General features: G+C 53.0%; 1 protein-coding gene across 1 annotated transcript in view; it reads right to left on the bottom strand.

The window, feature by feature from the left end:
• Positions 1 to 568: 568 nt before the first annotated feature.
• Positions 569 to 19,631, bottom strand: part of MYBL2 (MYB proto-oncogene like 2) — a 30,540-nt gene continuing 11,477 nt past the window's right edge. Inside the window, exons 5-14 of the mRNA XM_076011135.1 lie at positions 18,011 to 18,231; positions 17,060 to 17,222; positions 11,638 to 11,925; positions 10,407 to 10,817; positions 7,927 to 8,066; positions 5,669 to 5,768; positions 4,221 to 4,334; positions 2,968 to 3,072; positions 1,603 to 1,752; positions 569 to 1,087 (exon numbers count right to left, since the gene is read on the bottom strand). Of these exons, the coding sequence (XP_075867250.1) occupies positions 959 to 1,087; positions 1,603 to 1,752; positions 2,968 to 3,072; positions 4,221 to 4,334; positions 5,669 to 5,768; positions 7,927 to 8,066; positions 10,407 to 10,817; positions 11,638 to 11,925; positions 17,060 to 17,222; positions 18,011 to 18,231 (1,821 nt within the window). The 3' untranslated portion in view covers positions 569 to 958. The remainder of the gene's footprint in view (positions 1,088 to 1,602; positions 1,753 to 2,967; positions 3,073 to 4,220; positions 4,335 to 5,668; positions 5,769 to 7,926; positions 8,067 to 10,406; positions 10,818 to 11,637; positions 11,926 to 17,059; positions 17,223 to 18,010; positions 18,232 to 19,631) is intronic.

Below are 19,631 nucleotides of genomic sequence, written 5' to 3'. Positions count from 1 at the left end.
ACACTTCCTGACCTCGACCTTCTCAGGCTTGGCATCACCCCCTCTTCAAGCCCTAGTGACTCCTCCCAACTACAGCCAAGTACCAGGGCAGGCAGCAGCCCAGGCTGCAACTGCTGCCACAACTAAGGGATTTAGGGCCACTTGGGAAGAAGGTCTGGCCTTCCCCAGCCCTGGCCACTGAGGCTCGAAGGTTTTGCCCAGTGCCTGTCACTCCTCCTCCTCCTCATTTACTGTCTGACCCGGGGGCTGGGTTCAGCTTAAGGCAGAGGCTCTTTGGAGACCAGGTGAGCCACCAAGGCAAGGGCCAAGCATGGGCCTACTGCCCCGTCCCACTGACCACCTCTGCCTGCCCGTCTCTGCCCACCTACCTCCACCCATGGTCGAGTCCTCAGAGCTCTGCAGGTGCCCACTGGGCAGAGACAAAAACTGCTCCCAGCTCACTAGGGGAGCAGGGTCCACCGCCCCTAGGGTGTGCACATAAGACTGCACTCAGGATGAGAGCCCAGGTCCCCACATCCCTGAGGACAGTCACCAGTGCCCAAAAGGAAGGTAGAGCCCAGAGCAGCACAAGGAGGGAGGCGATTTTATTCTTTCAAGAAAATGCACCAACAGGGGATGAGGAAAGGAGCAACCCTGCCTCGCCCCCTATCCTGAGCAGGGTCTGAGATGAGGCCAGGCCTGACCCAGGCTTGGGAGTCACTAACTGGGCTCCCTGTGGCACTGGGGAGGGAACCAGGCAGGCCCAGGAGTGGGGCCCTGTTCTGTTAGCACCAGGAACCGCCTGCAGCTGGACTGGGCGGCGGGACAGCCCTCCTGCCCCGACCTGAGCAGACTGGGAGGGGCAGGCAGAGAAGGCTCCCTGCAGGCGGGTGGTCACCTGAGTGAGAATCTCAAATTCAGACCCCTCTGCCCCCTAGCCCCTGTAAACATGAGAACGGGCTCGTGACCGCCCAGCCCCTCAGGACAAGATGAGGGTCCGAGACGTGTGGCTGGGCTTCAAGCGGCCCAGGAGCTGCCGGGCTTTCTCCTGCATGAAGAGTTGGTCCCTGGTCCCCCCGCAGGCCACTGTCTTCCAGGCGCTGGTCATCTGGCAGGAGACAAGAGGGTTACCACCCAGGCAATCCTGGCCAGGGAGGGTCAAGGGCACCTCTAGGAGCCAGCAGCTTCTTGTGCTCTCTCTACCTCCCTGGCTGCCCTGGGGATGTCACTCCCTGGCCGCGGGCTTCCTCACGGTAAAGCAGTAGGCCGGACAAGGAGACACGGCCGTGCCCCCAGTGCAGCACCCGCCACAGGAGAAAGCCACAGAGACGCGAGCAGCCCAGGCCAGCCCCACCCTCGAGCGCAGACACGTGGGAGCAAACCAAACACGGACGTACTGACTTGGTTACAAGTGAGACCCAGGCCATGAAAGTGGGAATGAGCGGAGTCTCTCCAGTACGTGGGGTCAGGGAAGGCTTCCCCGTGGAAGTGGCGTTTGGACTGAGATCAGAAGAGTAAGTCCAGCAAACACGGCCACAGGAGGGCCGCAGGAGGAGCTTCCAGGCAGAGGGAACGGCCCGTGCAAAGGCCCTGAGGTGAGAAGGGCAGTATGGCGGCACTCACCGGGGCAGGTGTCGGGAAGTGGCTTCGGGGCTTCTGGGCCACCACTGCCTTGTCGGGCTTGGCCTGCAGGAAGCCCTGGTTGAGCAGGCTGTTGTCCCCTCTGATCCCTGACAGGGTGAGGCTGGAGGAGCTGGATGAGGCAGTTGTCGGCTGAAATGGAAACCAAGTTAAAGAGTTGCCACTTTGTCACAAGCTCTCAGTGGGAAGAAAAAGTGCCCTGTGGCACACCCCAGTGCCACCCCTCCTGGCTGCTGAGATCTGGAGCGGGAGGCACTCTATGCCTCAGTTTCCTCTTCCAGATGGGGGTTTACACAAACCTTATTTTCTTACTTAGAAGATTAAGCAAGGAACTTAAATCTTTTTCTAAACAACTTTTTAAGTCACAAGACCAAGAAAACGTGTGTGCAGTGCCCATTTCGGAGCCTGACACCCAGCACGTGCTCAATACTGCTGCACCTTTCAAGGCAGCCTCAGGCAGAGCCAAGGCTGTTCCTGCTTCTCCCAGTGCTAGAAACATCCATGAGCACCAGAAAGAGGCAGCAGCACCCTGCAAACACAGCGGAGTTGCACCAGGCCCCTCCTGTGCCTTCCAGCCGCTGTTCTGCTGCTCACTTTGCCCTCTGGACTGCTTTTTTCTTCCTAGAAACAGGGTCTCACGCTTGCCCAAGCTGGAGTGCAGTGGCCCGATCTCTGCTCACTGCAACCTCCAATTCCCAGGCACGAGCAATCCTCCCACCTCAGCTTCCTGAGTAGCTGGGACTACAGTAGCTGCAAGATCTGGTCAGGCAATTCGCAACCTCCGGTCATGACCCCCCCCCAATGCCTCTCACTGGCTCCCGGGCTCCACCCTGGCACCAGGGCAAGCTGGGCTCACCCCACCGTCAGCTGAGAGGGAGCGGCATGGCGTGGTCTCTGGGGACCCACACTCCGTACACGCAACGACCCCCTTCCTGAGGTCAGCCTGCCTGTGGCGCCTGGCACAGCAAGTGCAGTGGCCTGGGAGCTGGACAGCACCTGGCCCAGGCCCGGCATGCCCCCAGCCGCCTGCCTGTGACTTGAGGAGCGCCACTGACCCTCTCTGTGGTTACCCCCGTGAACATAGGCATGGCGCTGGACACCCATGGTTTCCAAGCGTGTTCTAACAACACAGCTCCTATCAAATGGAACCTTCTGTGAAAGACACAAAGACACAAACAGAGCTGCTGACGAAGCCAAGGGTGGGTGCCCAGCCCTGCCTTCCTTGACAGCCCCGCCGTGCGGCCCGTGTTCCGGAAGGCCAGTCCGAGAATCACTAGACCACTCCAAAGGCAGGAGGCGTTCAGGGAGGCTCCATCCTCTGCAGTCCTGGGGTGGCTGACGCCTTACCAAGGACACATTCTTGGGCAGTGTAGACATAATCAGCTTCACGTCCTCATCCACAATGTCGAGAGCCAGAGACTTCCGGACCTTCTTGATGGGGCTGCGCCGCAGCTGGGGGTTGGGCAGGGGAGGAAGGAGGTGGTCAGGGTGGGTGTCAGGGACTCCCGTGGTCAGTACCTGATGGCCACGGTCACAGACAGTAGCAAAACCAGGTCCTGCTGCAGTGGAGTGTTCAAGTGAGGCCTGGCTGGCAGAGCTCTGCTGTCGGGAGGTGGGGGGCTGGGAGACCCTGCACCAGGGCAGACCCTGTCCTGCCAGATGCCGCGACAGTGAGCAAGGACACAGCCCGAGCCTCCACCTACAAAGAAACCCACTCTGCACCCCCGAACGGACCAGACACATCTCCCGAGGCCCAGCGGAGAATCGTCTAAGCAACACCTAAAACACCCACCGCAGACGGGTAACATAGAAGTGTAAAAGCCCTTGGGACAAACCCCTCCAGAAACACCTGTTACAAGGAATGCCCCAACCCTAACCCCGCACCCCTCTATAAGCAGGTCTGGGGTCTGCTTCAACACCAGGGAGGGGCTCTGAGACTAACACCCCCAACCCAGCAGTGGCGCCAGCAGGAGCTGCCATGGTGCAGAACCACCGTCCCCTACCCCGTCCCACACCGAGGAGAGGCCAGGGAGGGCCCTGGAGGTGGAGGCTGGCTCCGGGACCAGCTTCTGTGCCAGCCTTGGGACCATCCCTTCTACGCCCTCCACACCCAGGGGTCCCTCGCTGCCCACTCCCATCCCCGCAACCTCCCTGCCACACACGCAGCCCAGACACCCAGCCGGGCGCTGCCTTGCCTGGCGGCCCTTCCTGACCGCCCCACACTCCGGATTCCCACGGATTCCTCCCTGCCTTCTGGCCACTGCCCCGACACCCCGAGAACTCAGTCATCATGTCTGCCTAGCGTCCGTCTTGCCCACCGAGCCTGAAGGGGAGGCAATGTCTGGGCCTTGATCGCTGCTCCGTGCACTGCACCCAGCCCAGGCCCACCGCGGAAGGGTCTGGACAGAACGCCAGGTGCGTGAGTGAACAGGTCAAAGGGGAGCAAGGGAGGGTCCCAGAGACACCAGACCTTATGATGTCAGTCCCTCGATAACCACCGTGGGGCAGGGGACACGTGCTGACCACCCTCTCCCCAGCCCTCCACCACCTGTCCCCAGAGCACCCCCATGGCTCCAGCTCCCCCGCGCCCACGCACTCACCCCTGGCTTCCTCTTCTGCTTCTCGGGCCTCACGTCGTCCTCGATAGCGAGCTCGATGCCGGCCTCGGAGCGCAGCACCTCCTTCAAGTCCTCCTCCAGGTGTGGGGTCTGCGGCTGCAGGCACGGCGGGGTGGCCCACGTGAGGCACCGCACTCAGGTGCATGGGTTAGGGACGGTGGCGCACACCCGGTCACACCCGGGCTGTCTTGGCAGCAGGCGGGAGGCCTGGTGCCAGGACGCGGGCTTCGTACACAACATTCACAACCACGAGCCGTCCCGCCCCGGGCAGGCCGACCACGACCTCAGCTCCCCCTGCGTGGCAGTGAGCAGCCCAGGCCCACAGCAACCCTCACATGGCCCCATGAGACCAAGCCTGGCCACGTCACGCAGCTGCTGAGTTGGAACCGGCCTGGCTCGGAGCCCAGGCCCCCCCGCCTCTGCTCCACACTAGCGAGGGTGCTCACACCCAGCCCGTTCGCAGGCCTGGGGCTACAAGCGACCTCTCTGGCCTCAGGCAGCACAGAACAGGGCAGCGAGCCACTGAATGGAAGATGCAGGGCACCGCACACCTCAGCGGTCACATGAGAAGCCCCTGCATACTTGAATTACGGCTGCCAAAGTCATGAGGTTTGCCCTCTCAGACCTGTCTGGGGAGGACGGAGATATTGATATTTTAGCACGGAGGAACGGAATCTCCACTCCCACAGGACAGGGCAGGGCCAACTAATACCGTGCCCACGAGACACGCCCCTAGAAACCCTGCTTGACTCGGAATCACCCATCATGGGACTTGGGGAGCCCCAGCCCCAGCCACTTCAGGCTTCCCAAGAAGCTCCCATCAAAGCCTGCTCACGGTCCAACGCTCCGTCACAAGCACGCCTCTCTCTTGCCTGCCCCTGATTTCTAAACGCCTGTTTCCAAAAGCCCCCAGTGCCAGCTCTTTCCTTCTTGCTGGGGAAAACATGAGCCCATCAACCTGCACCCTGCTGGGAGACACCGACCAGGGCTCCCCTGTGTTCTGCAGAGACCTGGGAGGCCCGAGCGCCCGCTCGCCACTTCTCCAAACCAGGCGCAGCACCTGGGAAGGCCTTCTCCATCCCTCAACTACCCGTTTTCTTCCCGGCACTCGCTGTCAGCCGAAGGCATTTTAGTTGTCAAGTGTTTCCCGTCCATCTCCACCACCCTGAAGGCCGAGTTTCACAGGACACTGCTGTGCCGCCAGCACCACCAGCCAGCGCCTGCCTGGCACACCAGAGACGCTCGGGAAATGTCAGGTGAGCTGACAGGCAGCACCTCGGTTTCCCCATGTATATAATTAGGAGCTCTGTGTCTTCTCAGGAGGACAGAATCCAGTAGGTTTCTGGAAAGGGCCCTGTGAACTGTGCGTGGTTGGACGAACCCACGAGACCCCACCACGCAGAGACCGCGGCAACGACCACGCCACGTACCAGGGGCTTCAGGGGTCCGTACTTCTCCAGGGCGTTCTTGAACGGGGTTGGTGTGTGGGGAGTGTTGTCCATGGAGTACTTCTGATCTGGGGTCACGAACCTGCCAGGGGCCAAAAGAGATGCTCAGTGACAGGGTATAGGGGGGAGACATGAGACACTCTGCTGTCCTGACCCCGCCGCCTTCCCTCCAGCTGACCTTTGGCCCCGGCACAAGTTCTCCCCCCACAGCACCCGCCCGCCCACCCCGCAGGCCTAAGTCGGAAGCCCAGAGGAAGGGCCTCCCCGGAAACTGAAGGAACAAACCTCAGTGAACATCGAGCACAAGAAACAAAGAAAAACACACCAGGGTGCATTAGAATCAGACTGTTTGAATGCAATGATAAGCTGCCAGCCAAAAGACAGGACCATCCTTAAAGCATTGCAAAGTTTAAATAAAAAACACCACCTGTCAACCTAGAACTCCATACCCAGCAAAAATATCTTTCAAAAATTAAGGCAACTTCAGACATACAAAAGCTGACAGGACTCATCCACCACCAGCAGGCACACGGTACGAAGTTAAAGGGGAACGTTCAGACAGAAGGAACTAGAAGGTAATGTGGGTCTACAGGCGAATGAAGAGCACTGGAAATGCTTCCTGCTGCAGCAGGGCAGAGTTGGAGAGAGGCGGCAGATGAGGGACGTGGGTGAGAAGGGACAAAGGGGAGGAATCCTGCCTTGTGTGGTGCCAGCATCTCTGTTTAAGGGCTTAGATGCAAAGTCCAGGATTCCGGTTTGAATGGAGAATCATTTCTCATAAAACCTATCTATGTTATGCTTCCGATAAACTGTTTAGAAACTGATTTCTCACCAAGGGACTCATTGTTTATGAAATTATGTATCCTTACAAGGATGAAAATTTCTGAACTGATTCTTTTCTTTTTTTATATAAGGAGGAGAAGTAGAAAGAGGAACTCAATATTTTTGAGATAGTCTCACTCTGCTATCCTGGCTAGAGTGCACTGGTATCATCATGGCTCACTACAGCCTCTAACTCCTGGGCTCAAGTGAGTCTCCCGCCTCAGCCTCCCAAGTGGCCAGGATGAGAGGTGCACGCCACGACACTCAGCTAATTTTTCTATTTTTAGCAGAGATGGGGTCTCACTCTTGCTCAGGCTGGTCTGGAACTCCTGAGCTCAAGCAATCCTCCCACCTCGGCCTCTCAGAGTGCTAGGATTACGGGCATGAGCCACCATGTATGGCCTCCTGTTTTTAAAGAGACAGTGTCTTGCTATGTCTCCCAGGCTGGAGTACGGTGGTGCCATCACAGCTCACTGTAACCTTAAACTCCTGGGCCCAAGTGATCCTCCCACTTCAACCTCTCAAGTAGCTGGAACTATAGGTGTGTGCCACCATGTCCAGCTAATTTTTCTTATCTTTTTGTAGAGATGGGACTTCGCTATGTTGCCCACGCTGGTCTTGGATCCTCCTGCCTCAGCCTCCCAAAGCGCTGGGATTACAGGCATGAGCCACCGTGCCTGGCCCTGAACTGATTCCTGAATCACATAACTTACTCATGAAATAACAGCAATGCTTCTCCTGCAGCAAATATAGTAAGCAGGGAACGGTTAAGCAACTCTGGAATTCGGAGTCATGGTGACCCAAGGAGGTGAACTTGTTGTGAAAGTACTTCCACACTAGCAGGCCGGTGAGCAAGCTGCACAGGCTTTGGGATGGGAAACACTACGCTCTGTGAGCTCGGAGGGTGGGGAGGCAGAGACGGAGAGAGCAGGGCACCTTCTTCCTGTACATACGGCTACTCGAACACAATGGATTTGGGGAACACATCTTCATTTTATACCAAAGGCTATGTGTCCCCAGTAAGTAAGTAAGTAAGTAAGTAAGTAAGTAAATAAATAAATATATATATATATATACATATATATATATATTTTTTTTTTTTAAAGCCACCAATGGATTTGCACTTGAAACTCAAAACGAGGGGAAAGAGATTATGATTTAGGGGGCAATTTTGACTCTCTTCCTGAGATTAAAAAAAATTATCAAGCTTAAAAATAAATATGAGTAAAAGTAAAAGGTGTGGCCTGAGACTATATTGATAAAAATGACAAACAGCATGAGGCCAGAAGGGAGGATGCCTTCTTGAAACACAGGCTGCAGTGCTTTCCCAAGGGTACTGTCCCCACCCCACCCCAGTGGTCCTGGGGGCCCGGGCTGGCCACAGCTGGGGAGGCCGCAGGTGGCGGCGCAGCACTCACGCCGCGTGTTTCTGGTGCAGGGGCGTCTTGTCCCGGTGCAGGGGCGTGGTGACCACCACCTTCTGGCTGCACACTGGGGTAGACGTCAGCGAGGGGCTCTCCAGCTCCAACGTGTCCTGCTTGTTCCAGAAGTTCAGAAACTGCCAGGGAAGAGAGAAGACACAAGACCAAATGACCTGCATGTGGATTCCTGAGGGGGCAGCGGAGAGACCCCTGAGCCCCTCCCTGCAACACGTCTGCTCTCGGACACCGAGGTCCCCCCTAACCTGGCCGGCACCAGAGAACGAGGACCAGGACAGAGCGACAGGAGCCCGACAAGCAGGTTCGTGGAGACCTCGGGCTCACCACTGCCCCTAATCCCGGCTCTCGCCATCTCTGCCCTGGCCTGCTGCCGACGGGACACTGGCGGCAAAGAAAGCCGACTGCAGGAGAGCGGCTCCTTTCCAGAAGAAATAAAACTAGTCCTTAACACGCTGACTGCCACGTGGCGTGGTCAAAACTCAGGCTAGTCTTGACCCCAGGGCCTCATGAAGCAAAGCCCTGCAGCTGGTTTGCGAAAATCTTACTTGCTGATGTTCTTACTGTTACAATTAATATTGACGATTTGATTCTTAAAATGGGCATTGCGTTGCATATAACTCGCACAAGGAAAATAAACAATAACAAATTAAAAGGATCATTTTGTTTTAATAAAACACCATGGCTCCAGGGAAAGACCTTTTCTTTCTAGCGTGGCAGTCAACGTGTTAACCGATCTGCGAAGGCACAGGGCGTGATGACAGCGGTGAGGTCACCATTTAGAGAGCCCCTTCTCGTGCCAGTGCTAAGCACCTCACACAGACAATTTCATCTAGTTCCACAAATCCTGAGACACAGGCACTATTTCTATTCCCATTTTACAGATAAGAAAACTGAGGCTTAGAGAGGTTTAGATTCTTGCACTGAGAGTACTAGAGGTGCGACTCAAATCCAGACCTGAGCCAACAGCCATTGCTCTAAAGCACCGTCTCCCCCTCCCTCTCTGCCCTGAAGGTGCTCTGCAGCCCTCAGGGCCACCGGTCTGTATGGGGTCTCTGGAGCAGGGCGGCCACCACACCCCACCATCCTAGGATGCCATCTGGGCAGTTCAGAGCTCCGCTGTCTTCCTTCCAGCCAGTGGACCTCACATGATGTGGTATGGGCTGAACTGTGCCCCCCACCCCCAAATTTACGTGTTGAAGTCCTAACCCTCGGGGCACTTCAGATCGGGGCTGTATTTGGAGCTAGGGCCCTTAAGGAGGTAATTAACCCGAAACAAAGTCATTAGGCCGGGCCCTAATCCAAAACCGGTGTCCCGGTAAGAAGATACAAAATAAGAGGTTTTAAAAGAGAAGATGAGAGATTAAGATACAGACACACAAGGGAGGATCGTATGAAGACAGGGAGGAGACGACCATCTATAAACCAAGGAGAGAAGCTTCAGGAGACACCAAGGCTGCCCGATTTCTGTTGTCTATGCCGCCCAGCCCGTGGTACTGCGACAGCAGCCCACACAAACCGACACAGGGCCTCTCTCAGAAACACCACTAGCCACCCAGCCCGGACCCCTCCCCAGCAGGTGACGGGGTGGTCTCCTGCAACATGCCACCTCAGCCTCGCTGTCTCCCACAGCCTCGCAGGAGCAGACCCAGGAAGACTCAAAGCCCTCCCAGGGCCCTGCCCCACCACCCCTGGCTCTCGCCTCCACCTCCACCCTGCCCTTCCCTGTGTCTGGGCCTTTGCAGGAGGTGATCGAGGGGACCCAGCTTGGCCCCCACTCTCCAGGAAGCCTGAGCACCTCCCCGACCTCTAGGACAGACCTTGGTGCCCCTCCCAGCTCTGGGATGTCCTAAGTATGTTACAAACAGGGCCCTGGGGGCAGTACCCAGGACATGGTAGATAGCTTCGAAACTGCCGTCACCATAGCCCCTCCCCAACTCCGCTCCGGTCAACTCATTACAAGCCTGTCCCTAGCGCTGGCTAGCCTGAGCCGTCTTCACCTCTGCTCCCCATGCTGGCAAATCTGCTATGAACAGATTTAGGTTCAACAAATGGATTCCTTTGACAAACATGACCGATTCTCTTTCTCCTCTTCATTGCCCCGTTAGCACCTACTATTTCCTCAGCTCGAGCAATTCCTCCTCCTCCTGGAAGTCCTTCCTTGACCTCTCCAGACTAGACACAGTGGTAGCACCATGAGCCTTCTGCTTCATGCCACTTGTCACATTTGGGTTAGTTTCTTTTTAAATTTACTAACTGGTGCGCCTACCACAGAGTAAGCTTTGTGAGGGCAGAGCCAGGTCTCTTTTTGCCCATCTTTGTGTTCCCAATGCCGAGCACAAGGCCAGACACAAAGCAGGTGCTCAGTGAACACTGGCTGGCTGGCGTGTGCCAGGCCCTGTGCTGGGCACTGGGTGTCTGTAAACTGAACCTGATAAGCAGCTGGAGTGGGGTCCACGCACCTGGGAGGGTGAGAAGGGAAGTGTCTTGACAGGTGTGCTCTTAGGGGTGAGGCTGTTGCAGGAGTCCAGGAAGGACAGGCTGGCGCTATTCTCCGTGACGGGGGACAGAGCCACACGCCTCTTCTTCTGCCTCTTAAGCACGGAGGGTGGTGTGCCCACGCCTGAGCCGCCGACTTCAGTGCTGGGAGAGATGGGGATCAGCTCGCCGCGGCTGCTCCGGCTCAGGTCCGAGATGGTGTGGCCGTCCAGGCGGTACTCGGTCACGTTGGGCACCGGGGCGGCAGGCTGGCGGGGCAGCAGGGCCTGCTGCTGCAATGCCTGGGGCTGCACCAGGCTGTCGTTGATACTGCCTTCTGCAGACGGCTCTTCGGGGAGGTCAAACTTGCTCAGGTCACACCAAGCATCGGGGTCCTGCCCAGAGAGGGAGGTTCAGTAGAACTGCAGTTACTCTGCCTTTTTAATACAAGAGGATTCCGTCACTAAAGGAAATCTGCAGTGTCCAGTAAGATTCTACAGCCCAGGACTGATCAGTAACATTGCGTGCATTTCCTCAAAGAGGTTCCTATGTCTCAGTATTTCTATAGATCAAAACACTGAGCAGTAAACGAGATGCCCACCCATCACCGGTGCCTCCTTGGGGCACTTCAACAACCCTGCTAGGGAAGCATCACTTTCTCCACTTCCACACCAAGGAACATGGGCCCAAGGGCGTGTGATCTGCCCCAAGTCACTGAGCTTCTAAGAACAACCCTGAGAATCACCCCAGCCAGCGAGGAGACCATAGCATGGCTTCCGGGGCTGCTCCACCCTGAGAAAACAGAACCCACCGACTGCTACAGACGCAGCACAGCCCTGGCGATTCCTGGGCCCCTCTCTAGGGAGACCCAACCATGTGTGCTGCCACAAACACCACGCTATTCTCTGCCAGTCACCCTTGAAGACTCAGTGCAGTGCCACCTCCTCTGGGCAGCCTTCCTGCCCCACCCCGTGCTGGACATCTGGGTCAGGTGCCACCACACACCTTGCACCCTGCTGCTCACTGGGCTGTCCCCAGAGCAGGGAGCACATGGTGACTGCCTTGGTGCCCCCAGGCCCCGGCTCAGGGTGGTGCACTCGGCATCAAGTCAGTAATCGTTAGTGGGACTGTGGAGTGAGCAGGTAGATGCAGACCCCTAAGACTTCCATCTGGGGGGTGTTCTGTGCCCACCGTGAAGTGCTGTGACCAACGTACCGACTCAATCAAGTCCAGGGCTTCCGAGAGGCTGGACCCCACTGCAGGGATGAGGAGGTTTGCTGCCTCCACCACCCACTTGTAGGGCAGGCTCGTTTCTGGCGAGGAGCCCTCCTGGTCCTCGTGCTTGGGGAAGTCCTCCAAGGGCTCTGGCGTTTGCACTCTGTCCAGCTCTGTAGGGACAGGCTCCTGCTCCTGCAAAGTGGCAGCTGCCGCGGCCTCCTCCTCACTGCTTTCCTCCTCCTTCATGGCAGGGGGTGCTGGGGGCCAGTTGGCTGCAAGTCTTCCCTGTTGGATACAAGGGCCCCCATTTGGATTTTTTTTTGTTATGAGATATAGATTATGCGGTGATTTCCAGCTAGAAGCACACAAATTGAATCTAATAAGGAAACTCAGTTGAGCCCACACTGAGAAACATTCTACAAAACAACTAGCCAGACCATACACTTCAAATACATCATGAGACTAAGAAAGGCTGATGAAAGAGACAGTATAATTAAATGCAATGTCTGGTCCTGGACTGGATCATAGGAAGGAAAAAGAGGAACATGGACTGTAGATTAAATTCCCAAACCAAGATTAAATGCTCTGAATTGGCTGTAACTATACTGTGGTTATGTAAGTAAATGGCCTTATGCTAAGGGAATCCGTGCAGAAGCATCGAGGGGTAAAGAGACGTAACATACATCATCAACTCTTAGATGGCTCAGATGACAAAAGTGATTTCTAAAGAAAGATAAAGCAACTCTGGCAAAATGTTAAAAACTAACAAGTCCAGAACAAGGTATATGGGAGGTTCTTTGTACAACTCTTGTAACTTTTCCCAATGCTTAATATTCTAAAATGAAAGTTTGAAAAATACAAGTATACTAAACTTATGATGGGGAAAAAAGGAAATAAGAGGAAAATCTTTTACAACAATAGCTCTCCTGGCAGAACCCCGGAAACAAGCTTGGCAGGCTTGTTAACCTGACAGGCCCCAGTGTAGCCTTAAAAACAGCATGTCAGGAGCTTGAGACCAGCCTGGGCAACATAGGTGGGACGCTGAGGCAGGAGGATTGCTTGAGCCCAGGAGTTTGAGGTTGCAATGAGTAACTGCACTCCAGCCTGAGCAACAGAATGAGACTCAGTCTCTAAACAAATAAATAAAAATTTTAAGGAAAAAAAAAAAGAAAACAGCACATGTGACTAACAGAGGCCACATGGAAAGCAAGGAGCAAAATCCTCGTTAACGGGGGTACAATGGGGCTGGGGAGATGGCACAGGTTCCGGATTCAGATAGAGCTTTGCCATTTACTAGCTGACCATGGGCCAGCTGTGTGACCTGAGCTTCAGTTTCCTTGCCTGTCAAATGAGGACACTGCAGTTTACCATGCAGGGATGTTATGCAGATCAGGAAAGATATATAAATGGTAGCTATTACTGTCAAGTGAGCAGAATGAAAATGGTTTGTGATAGGACAAAGGAAGGTAAGGAGACAAGATGAACAGGTTTGATTAAAAACTTATAACAGCTCTAAGGTGGGATGGGAATGCCATAAACACTAACAGTTACCAACGTGAGAATGCCACTTAGAAAAACAGCTACTATAGAAAACCAGTTTGGCAGTTTCTTGTAAGTTAGGTATATACTTTTCATATGACCCAACAATCGATCCCATGCCTAGATTATCTACCCAAGAGAAATAAAAAAAAACATTTAGGCAAAAACCTACACACAGATGTTTATAGTGGCTTTATTTGTACACACTAGCTGGAAACAATGTCCCTTGGGTGGTAAATGGATACACAACTGATACATCCACACACAACAGAGTGTTACTCAGCAACAAACAGGAACTAACTAGGACACATGCAACAACACAAGTCAAGTGTGTTATGCTGAAAGAAACAAGACATGAGGTACATACTATATCATTCCCTTTTCATGACACTCTTGCAAAGACAAAACTATACAGAGACAGAAAACAGGCAAAATGGAGGTGGAGGAGTGTCTGGCTGCACAGGAACTTTGGAGGGTGACGGAAACCGTCTGTATCTTGACTGTGGTGATGGTTACACGACTATACGCATTTGTCAAGATACACAGAACTCTCACTAAAAAGGGTGAATTTTACTGTATTTGTAAATTTCACCTTTATAAAAGAAATAAGGAAGCTACCAAGAAATTAGGAAAAAAATAGTTACTATGTGATAAAGGGGTGGTATCCTTAATATACAAATAAGACTTACAAATCAATAAGAAAAAAGACAAAAAAAAAAGGGCAAAGGCAAATAACAAATTAAGGAAAAAGTCCCCCTCACCAGTTGTCAAAGAAATGAAAATCAAAACAATTAAACAAAATGTCACGTTGTACACCGTAAATATACACAGTTTTTATTTGTCCAATTATATTTTAATAAAGCTGGGGAAAAAATAAAGATCGACTCAAAAATTAAAATAAGAATGTGATAATACATTTGTTGCTTGTAACACTGGCAAAGATGTTTTTCAGGGCTGGGCACGGTGGCTCACGCCTGTAATCCTAGCACTCTGGGAGGCCAAGCTGGGAGGATCACTCAAGGTCAGGAGTTCGAAACCAGCCTGAGCAAGAGCGAGACCCCGTCTCTACTAAAAATAGAAACAAATTAATTGGCCAACTACAAATATATAGAAAAAATTAGCTGGGCATGGTGGCACATGCCTGTAGTCCCAGCTACTCAGGAGGCTGAGGCAGCAGGATTGCTAGAGCCCAGGAGTTTGAGGTTGCTGTGGGCTAGGCTGATACCATGATACTCTAGCCCCAGCAACAAAGTGAGACTGTCTCAAAAAAAAAAAAGATGTTTTTCAAATAACCATAGCCCGTATTGACAATGACACAGCAAACAAGTAATCCCAGGTATGTTGTCGATAGCAGGATAAAACAGTGCAAGTCTCTGGACAGCAATGTAGCAATGTCTATAAAAATTTCCAATGTCTACACTATTTGACCCAATCATTCGGCATTTATAAAATTAACCACATAATTAGCAAATGTACAAAGAAATTGAACAATGATGTTCAATGCAGCATTGATGGAAATGGTAACGGATATTACCGTTAGATAAGACACGACATACCCAGGAATAGTGCAGAGATCTGTATACACATAACAATGTGGATAAGCAGAAAAAGCTTAAGATGGTAAGATACGACATAATCTCATTTTGAACTTAGTAACCTTAGTGTTAGGCGTTGGCAAATATATTACACAATATATTGGTTCTCTCTGGAAGTTGAGATGAGTGGGCTTAGCCTTCTGCATCGTACCATTCCATAAGGTTTGTTACTTTTTACAGTGATCCTGCATGTCTTCTGAAGCCCAGGAAACAATTTTATGATGGTAAGCATTGACCAGTGAGTGGGAACAATTGGGGATGGTCCAATACACATTAACAGGCAAGCTTTTTCTAGCAGACAATCTAGCAAAATGTATTAAGAGTTTTTTTCTTTTTTCCTGCAAATGTCTGTCCATCTCTATGAAGTTCTCAAGAAATAACTGAGTAAAGGGGCAGTGACTGGCCACAAGGATGATCATTAAATTTTGTTTCTAACAATAAAAAAATTGGGAGTCACCTTTATGTTCATCAGGAAGGAACTAGTTTAATAAGTAGCACAAGAAAACCATTAAAATGGCCGGGGCGCGGTGGCTCACGCCTGTAATCCTAGCACTCTGGGAGGCCGAGGCGGGCGGATTTCGCTCAAGGTTAGGAGTTCGAAACCAGCCTGAGCAAGAGCGAGACACCGTCTCTCCTAAAAATAGAAGGAAATTAGCTGGACAACTGAAAATATGTAGAAAAAACTAGCCGGGCATGGTGGCGCCCACCTGTAGTCCCAGCTATTACGGAGGTTGAGGCAGAAGGATCGCTTGAGCCTAGGAGTTAGAGGCTGCAGTGAACTACGATCAAGCTACTACACTCCAGCCTGGGCAACATGGCAAGACCCTGTCTCTGAAGGGGAGGAGGAGGGAAAAGGGAGCATTAAATGGGGATATCATAAGTTCTGACTTATGTGTTATAAAAGATATCCATGTAACAAAAATACTTATACCCCCTCAATTAATATTTTGAAATTAAAAATAAAGAAAACATTAACAGAAGTATTCAATTGTTAAATAGTTCATGATTACAGACAAGATTAGAAAACAGCATAGAGCTGTAGTCCCCAAGCCCTGGGCCATGGCCTGGTACCAGTCCATGGCCTATTAGGAAACAGGCTGTGCATCCACCTGAGCTCCACACCAGGCCCCCTGCCACGCCACACCCCCCCCCCCCTCCACCCCTGGTCCGTGGAAAAATCGTCTTCCATCAAACTGATCCCTGGTGCCAAAAATGTTGGGGACCACTGGCACCATGAACTACCATGTACCCAGCATCATCAAATCTTAATACTTCGTCATATTTGCTTCAAATCTGTTTTTAACAATCTTCAGAGATATAGTTAAAAAATATAAAGTTAGCTCTGGGATATGGGATGAGAATGTTAACATGTGCACATATTGGTTTTGTTTTTAAAACTGCAAATGTAATACTGTATGATTTCATTTATGAATTTCTGGAAAAGACAAAATTATAGACAGAGAACAGATCAGGGTGCCAGGAGCTGAGGGCAGGAAAAAGGCTGATGAAAAGGAACACACTTGACTGTGGTGGTGGCTACATCACTGCATGCTTTGGTCACAACTCAGAACCGTACATTAAACACAGTATGTAAACTGTACCTCAACGTATCTGATTTTTTTAAAATTGCAAACATGCTTTCAGCTTAAAAGATTGGAAAGAGCAATAGACAAGAAGCTGCTGGCCGGGTACAATGGCTCACACCTGTAATCCTAGCACTCTTGGAGGCCGAGGCAGGAGGATTGCTTGAGCTCAGGAGTTTGAGACCAGCCTGAGCAAGAGCAAGACCCCATCTCTAATAAAAATGGAAACATGAACCAGGCATCATGGTGTGCACCTGTAGTCCCAGCTACTCAGGAGGCTGAGGCAGAAGGATTGCTTGAGCCCAGGAGTTTGAGGTTGCTGTGAGCTAGGCTGACGCCACAGCACTCTCTAGCCTGGGCAACAGGTGAGACTCTGTCTCAAAAAAAAAAAAAAAAAGAAGAAGAAGAAAGCTGCTGATGAGGACAGGAGGAGGCTGAGAACCTCCTAAACTAATTCTCAATTTTATGTATCAGCTTGCTCTGTCACCCTTCACCTGTGGGCAGACAAGTGCCAGTTACATGCAGAAGTATGTCACCAGGAAGGGCCCCGGAAACAGGCAACCTACTTTGAGACTCTGTGGCAGAAACTAACCAACAGCTGTCGATGAGGTGTTCAATGAGATGATGGTGGATCAACGTGAAATCAAACAGACCGAGCTAAGTCGAGCCCAGAGGCTGAGCTGCCCCGGGCAGCCGTCTCACCTGGCCTTCCACAGGCTGGGCACTCTGGTGGCCGTCCTTGTCCTCCACCTCCAGCAGCAAGTACACGGGGGGCTTGTAGTCTTTGGACTCACTCAGGAAGCCTCCCGTGTCCACCTTCCTTTTGATGGTAGAGTTCCAGTGATTCTTCACAGCATTGTCCGTTCTGCAGGCGGGAACAGGGGGGACATTTAAACCCCAGCTCTGTCTCCCTGAACCGAGTTCCTGTTTCTGTAAATAAGGCTCCACCGATTAAGGCCTCTTTCAGCTCTAAGATGAAGTCTCACATGTCTCTAGCCCTTAACGATGGACAGAGCATTTACACAAGCTCTGTGAAACAAGCAAATGTATCATTCAGGCTATGGCAAAAATTATAAAACCGAAGGTACGTGTCTAAAACTCTCCCATAGTAGAAGACCAAAACATGAGATTGTATGTCATTTAAAAAGACAGAGGTGAATACCAGAAGGACTCAAAAATGATGAGTCTGTTTAGTGGAGTGACTTACAGAGTGGAGACAAAGACTGATGTTTTCCATTACAATTCTTTTACTAGGTTACAGCACTACTTGATCTTTTTTCTTCTTAAAGGAAGCCCATCTCTCCATACCCCCAGCCCATTTTATATCAACTAAAGAAGAAACTGAGGCCCAGTAGAGAAAGGGGCTGACCAAGGAAAAGACATGGCAAGCTGGGAGAGGGTGAGAGCCAGGGTCCAGGCCCCCCAATTTCTGGCAGAGGCCTCCCTTCCCACCTCCTGTCCTTTCAAGCTGATGAGGTCAGGGCTTTCCTGGGGGAACCACCCCTCCTCCTGACTACACGCCTCCAGGAGCTCGGGAGCCGAGGCTGGGGGTCAAGGAAAAGAGCACAGTGCCCGCCTGGAGCCCGCCTCCAGCACAAGCACGGGAGCCTCGCCCTGCCCACCCCAGGCCCCCAGCCCCAGAAGGCAGCTCACCTCCCCGGCAGCATCTTGGCGATCTCAGCCCAGCGGTTGCCCAGCACCTTGTGGGCCTCGCAGATGATGCGGTCCTCCTCCTCGGTCCAGCAGGACTTCTTCACCTCAGGGTTGAGGTGGTTGTGCCAGCGTTCGCGGCACTGCTTCCCCAGCCGGCCCTTCAGGTGCTTGGCGATCAGCGTCCACTGCTTCGTGCCGTACTTCTTGACTAGCTCAATGACCTTGGGGAACAGCCTCTGTGAAGCGCGCGGGGCCTCCCCCGCCTCCACCACAGCGCCCTCACATCCACGAGCCTCGCCGTGGCCCTGAGAGGTGCCACCTGCCACACACCGCCTGGCCACGTGGGAGCCACTGAGGTGGTTGTTAAGAGACCACTCGGGAGGACTCTGCGCAGTCCACAGGCACCTGCCTGAGGTCCTTCCCCCCGTCCCCATCACTCACTGCCTCGAATAAATCAAGGCCAAGAGTGCTGGAGACTTCCCCTAGAGCAGAACTCAAGCAAAGAAAAAAGAGCCAGGGTCCTGCGTCCCTCCCCTCAGGGCTCAACCCAGCCAAGTCACTCCAGAGAAAAGGGCAGAAAGAAGGAAGACCTGCCCACGGGAGCATCCAAGGCTCACTCCCCACTCACTGCCAGGCCACGTGAACTAGAGGGGGCGTGGCTCCCACCCCAGCCACGCCCCAGGCTGCCACGAGCCCCTCTAGCACCCCTGTGGAATTCAGGAGGGCACAGCCCCAAGCCTTGGTGCCAGGCTTGGGGGCCTGACCCAGCTGGAATGGAGTCCCTACCTATCCCCTCTGCTGGGCTCAGAACACAAAACACATGTGTGGCCTCCGCAGCCAGGCCAGGCCCCTCCTTCTACAACAGACACACACATTCTCGTGTGCACACAGGCCACAGTCAAATGGGAAGAGTGGACATTTCAGGGCAAGAAGATTTGGGGGCAAGCAGAAATGTTCTACTCCATTTCTTTGTGGTTTAAATTTTTACAGCAACCAAGTATCACTTTGATTTTAAAAAAAACAACAGAATTTTAAAACTAATTTTAAAACACCTAGTTCCCTTCACCTCCCTCTTTCCCCAAGCCATGCCTGCTTGGGTGGGATGGCTTGGGGTGGGATGGCGTCCTCTGGGCCGACATCAGGAAGAAGCACGAGAGGGGAGGGAACTTCTGAGCAGTAGCCCAGGAGAGTCGTGGTGCTGTCTCCTCCTGTCTTGAGGGCACCCTCTGAGCCTCGGCCTCCTCACCTATAAAACAGGACTACTAACGACTCCGCTTCTGCCCTCCTCACAGGATGCTATGGGGACCAAGAGAAACACCCCACACGGTGTGGTCACTGTTATCGATCACAGCAGCTGGGATGCTGGGCTCACCCACCGTGTGCCAGATCGTGCAAACCAAACCCTCACATGCATCGCAACGACTCTGCACTAGTGCCGGCCCCTTGTGCAGGGAGCAAGAGAAGCCAAGTGATGTGCCCAACAGCCCCAGGTCATGGGTTCCGGGAGGCCTGGAGTCACTCTGAGTCTCACGACCTCGGGGCTAGAGCTGGGGCAGTGGGAAGGTCGGGACTGGCCAGTGGAGGACTCACACCGACGCTCAGCCCGACACCCCCGCCGACA

The sequence above is a fragment of the Microcebus murinus genome, chromosome 16 (genome assembly GCF_040939455.1).
Source record: "Microcebus murinus isolate Inina chromosome 16, M.murinus_Inina_mat1.0, whole genome shotgun sequence".
Classification (NCBI taxonomy): domain Eukaryota; kingdom Metazoa; phylum Chordata; class Mammalia; order Primates; family Cheirogaleidae; genus Microcebus; species Microcebus murinus.
Note: the sequence above shows the minus strand (reverse complement) of the source record. Positions and strands in the feature narration are given on the sequence as shown.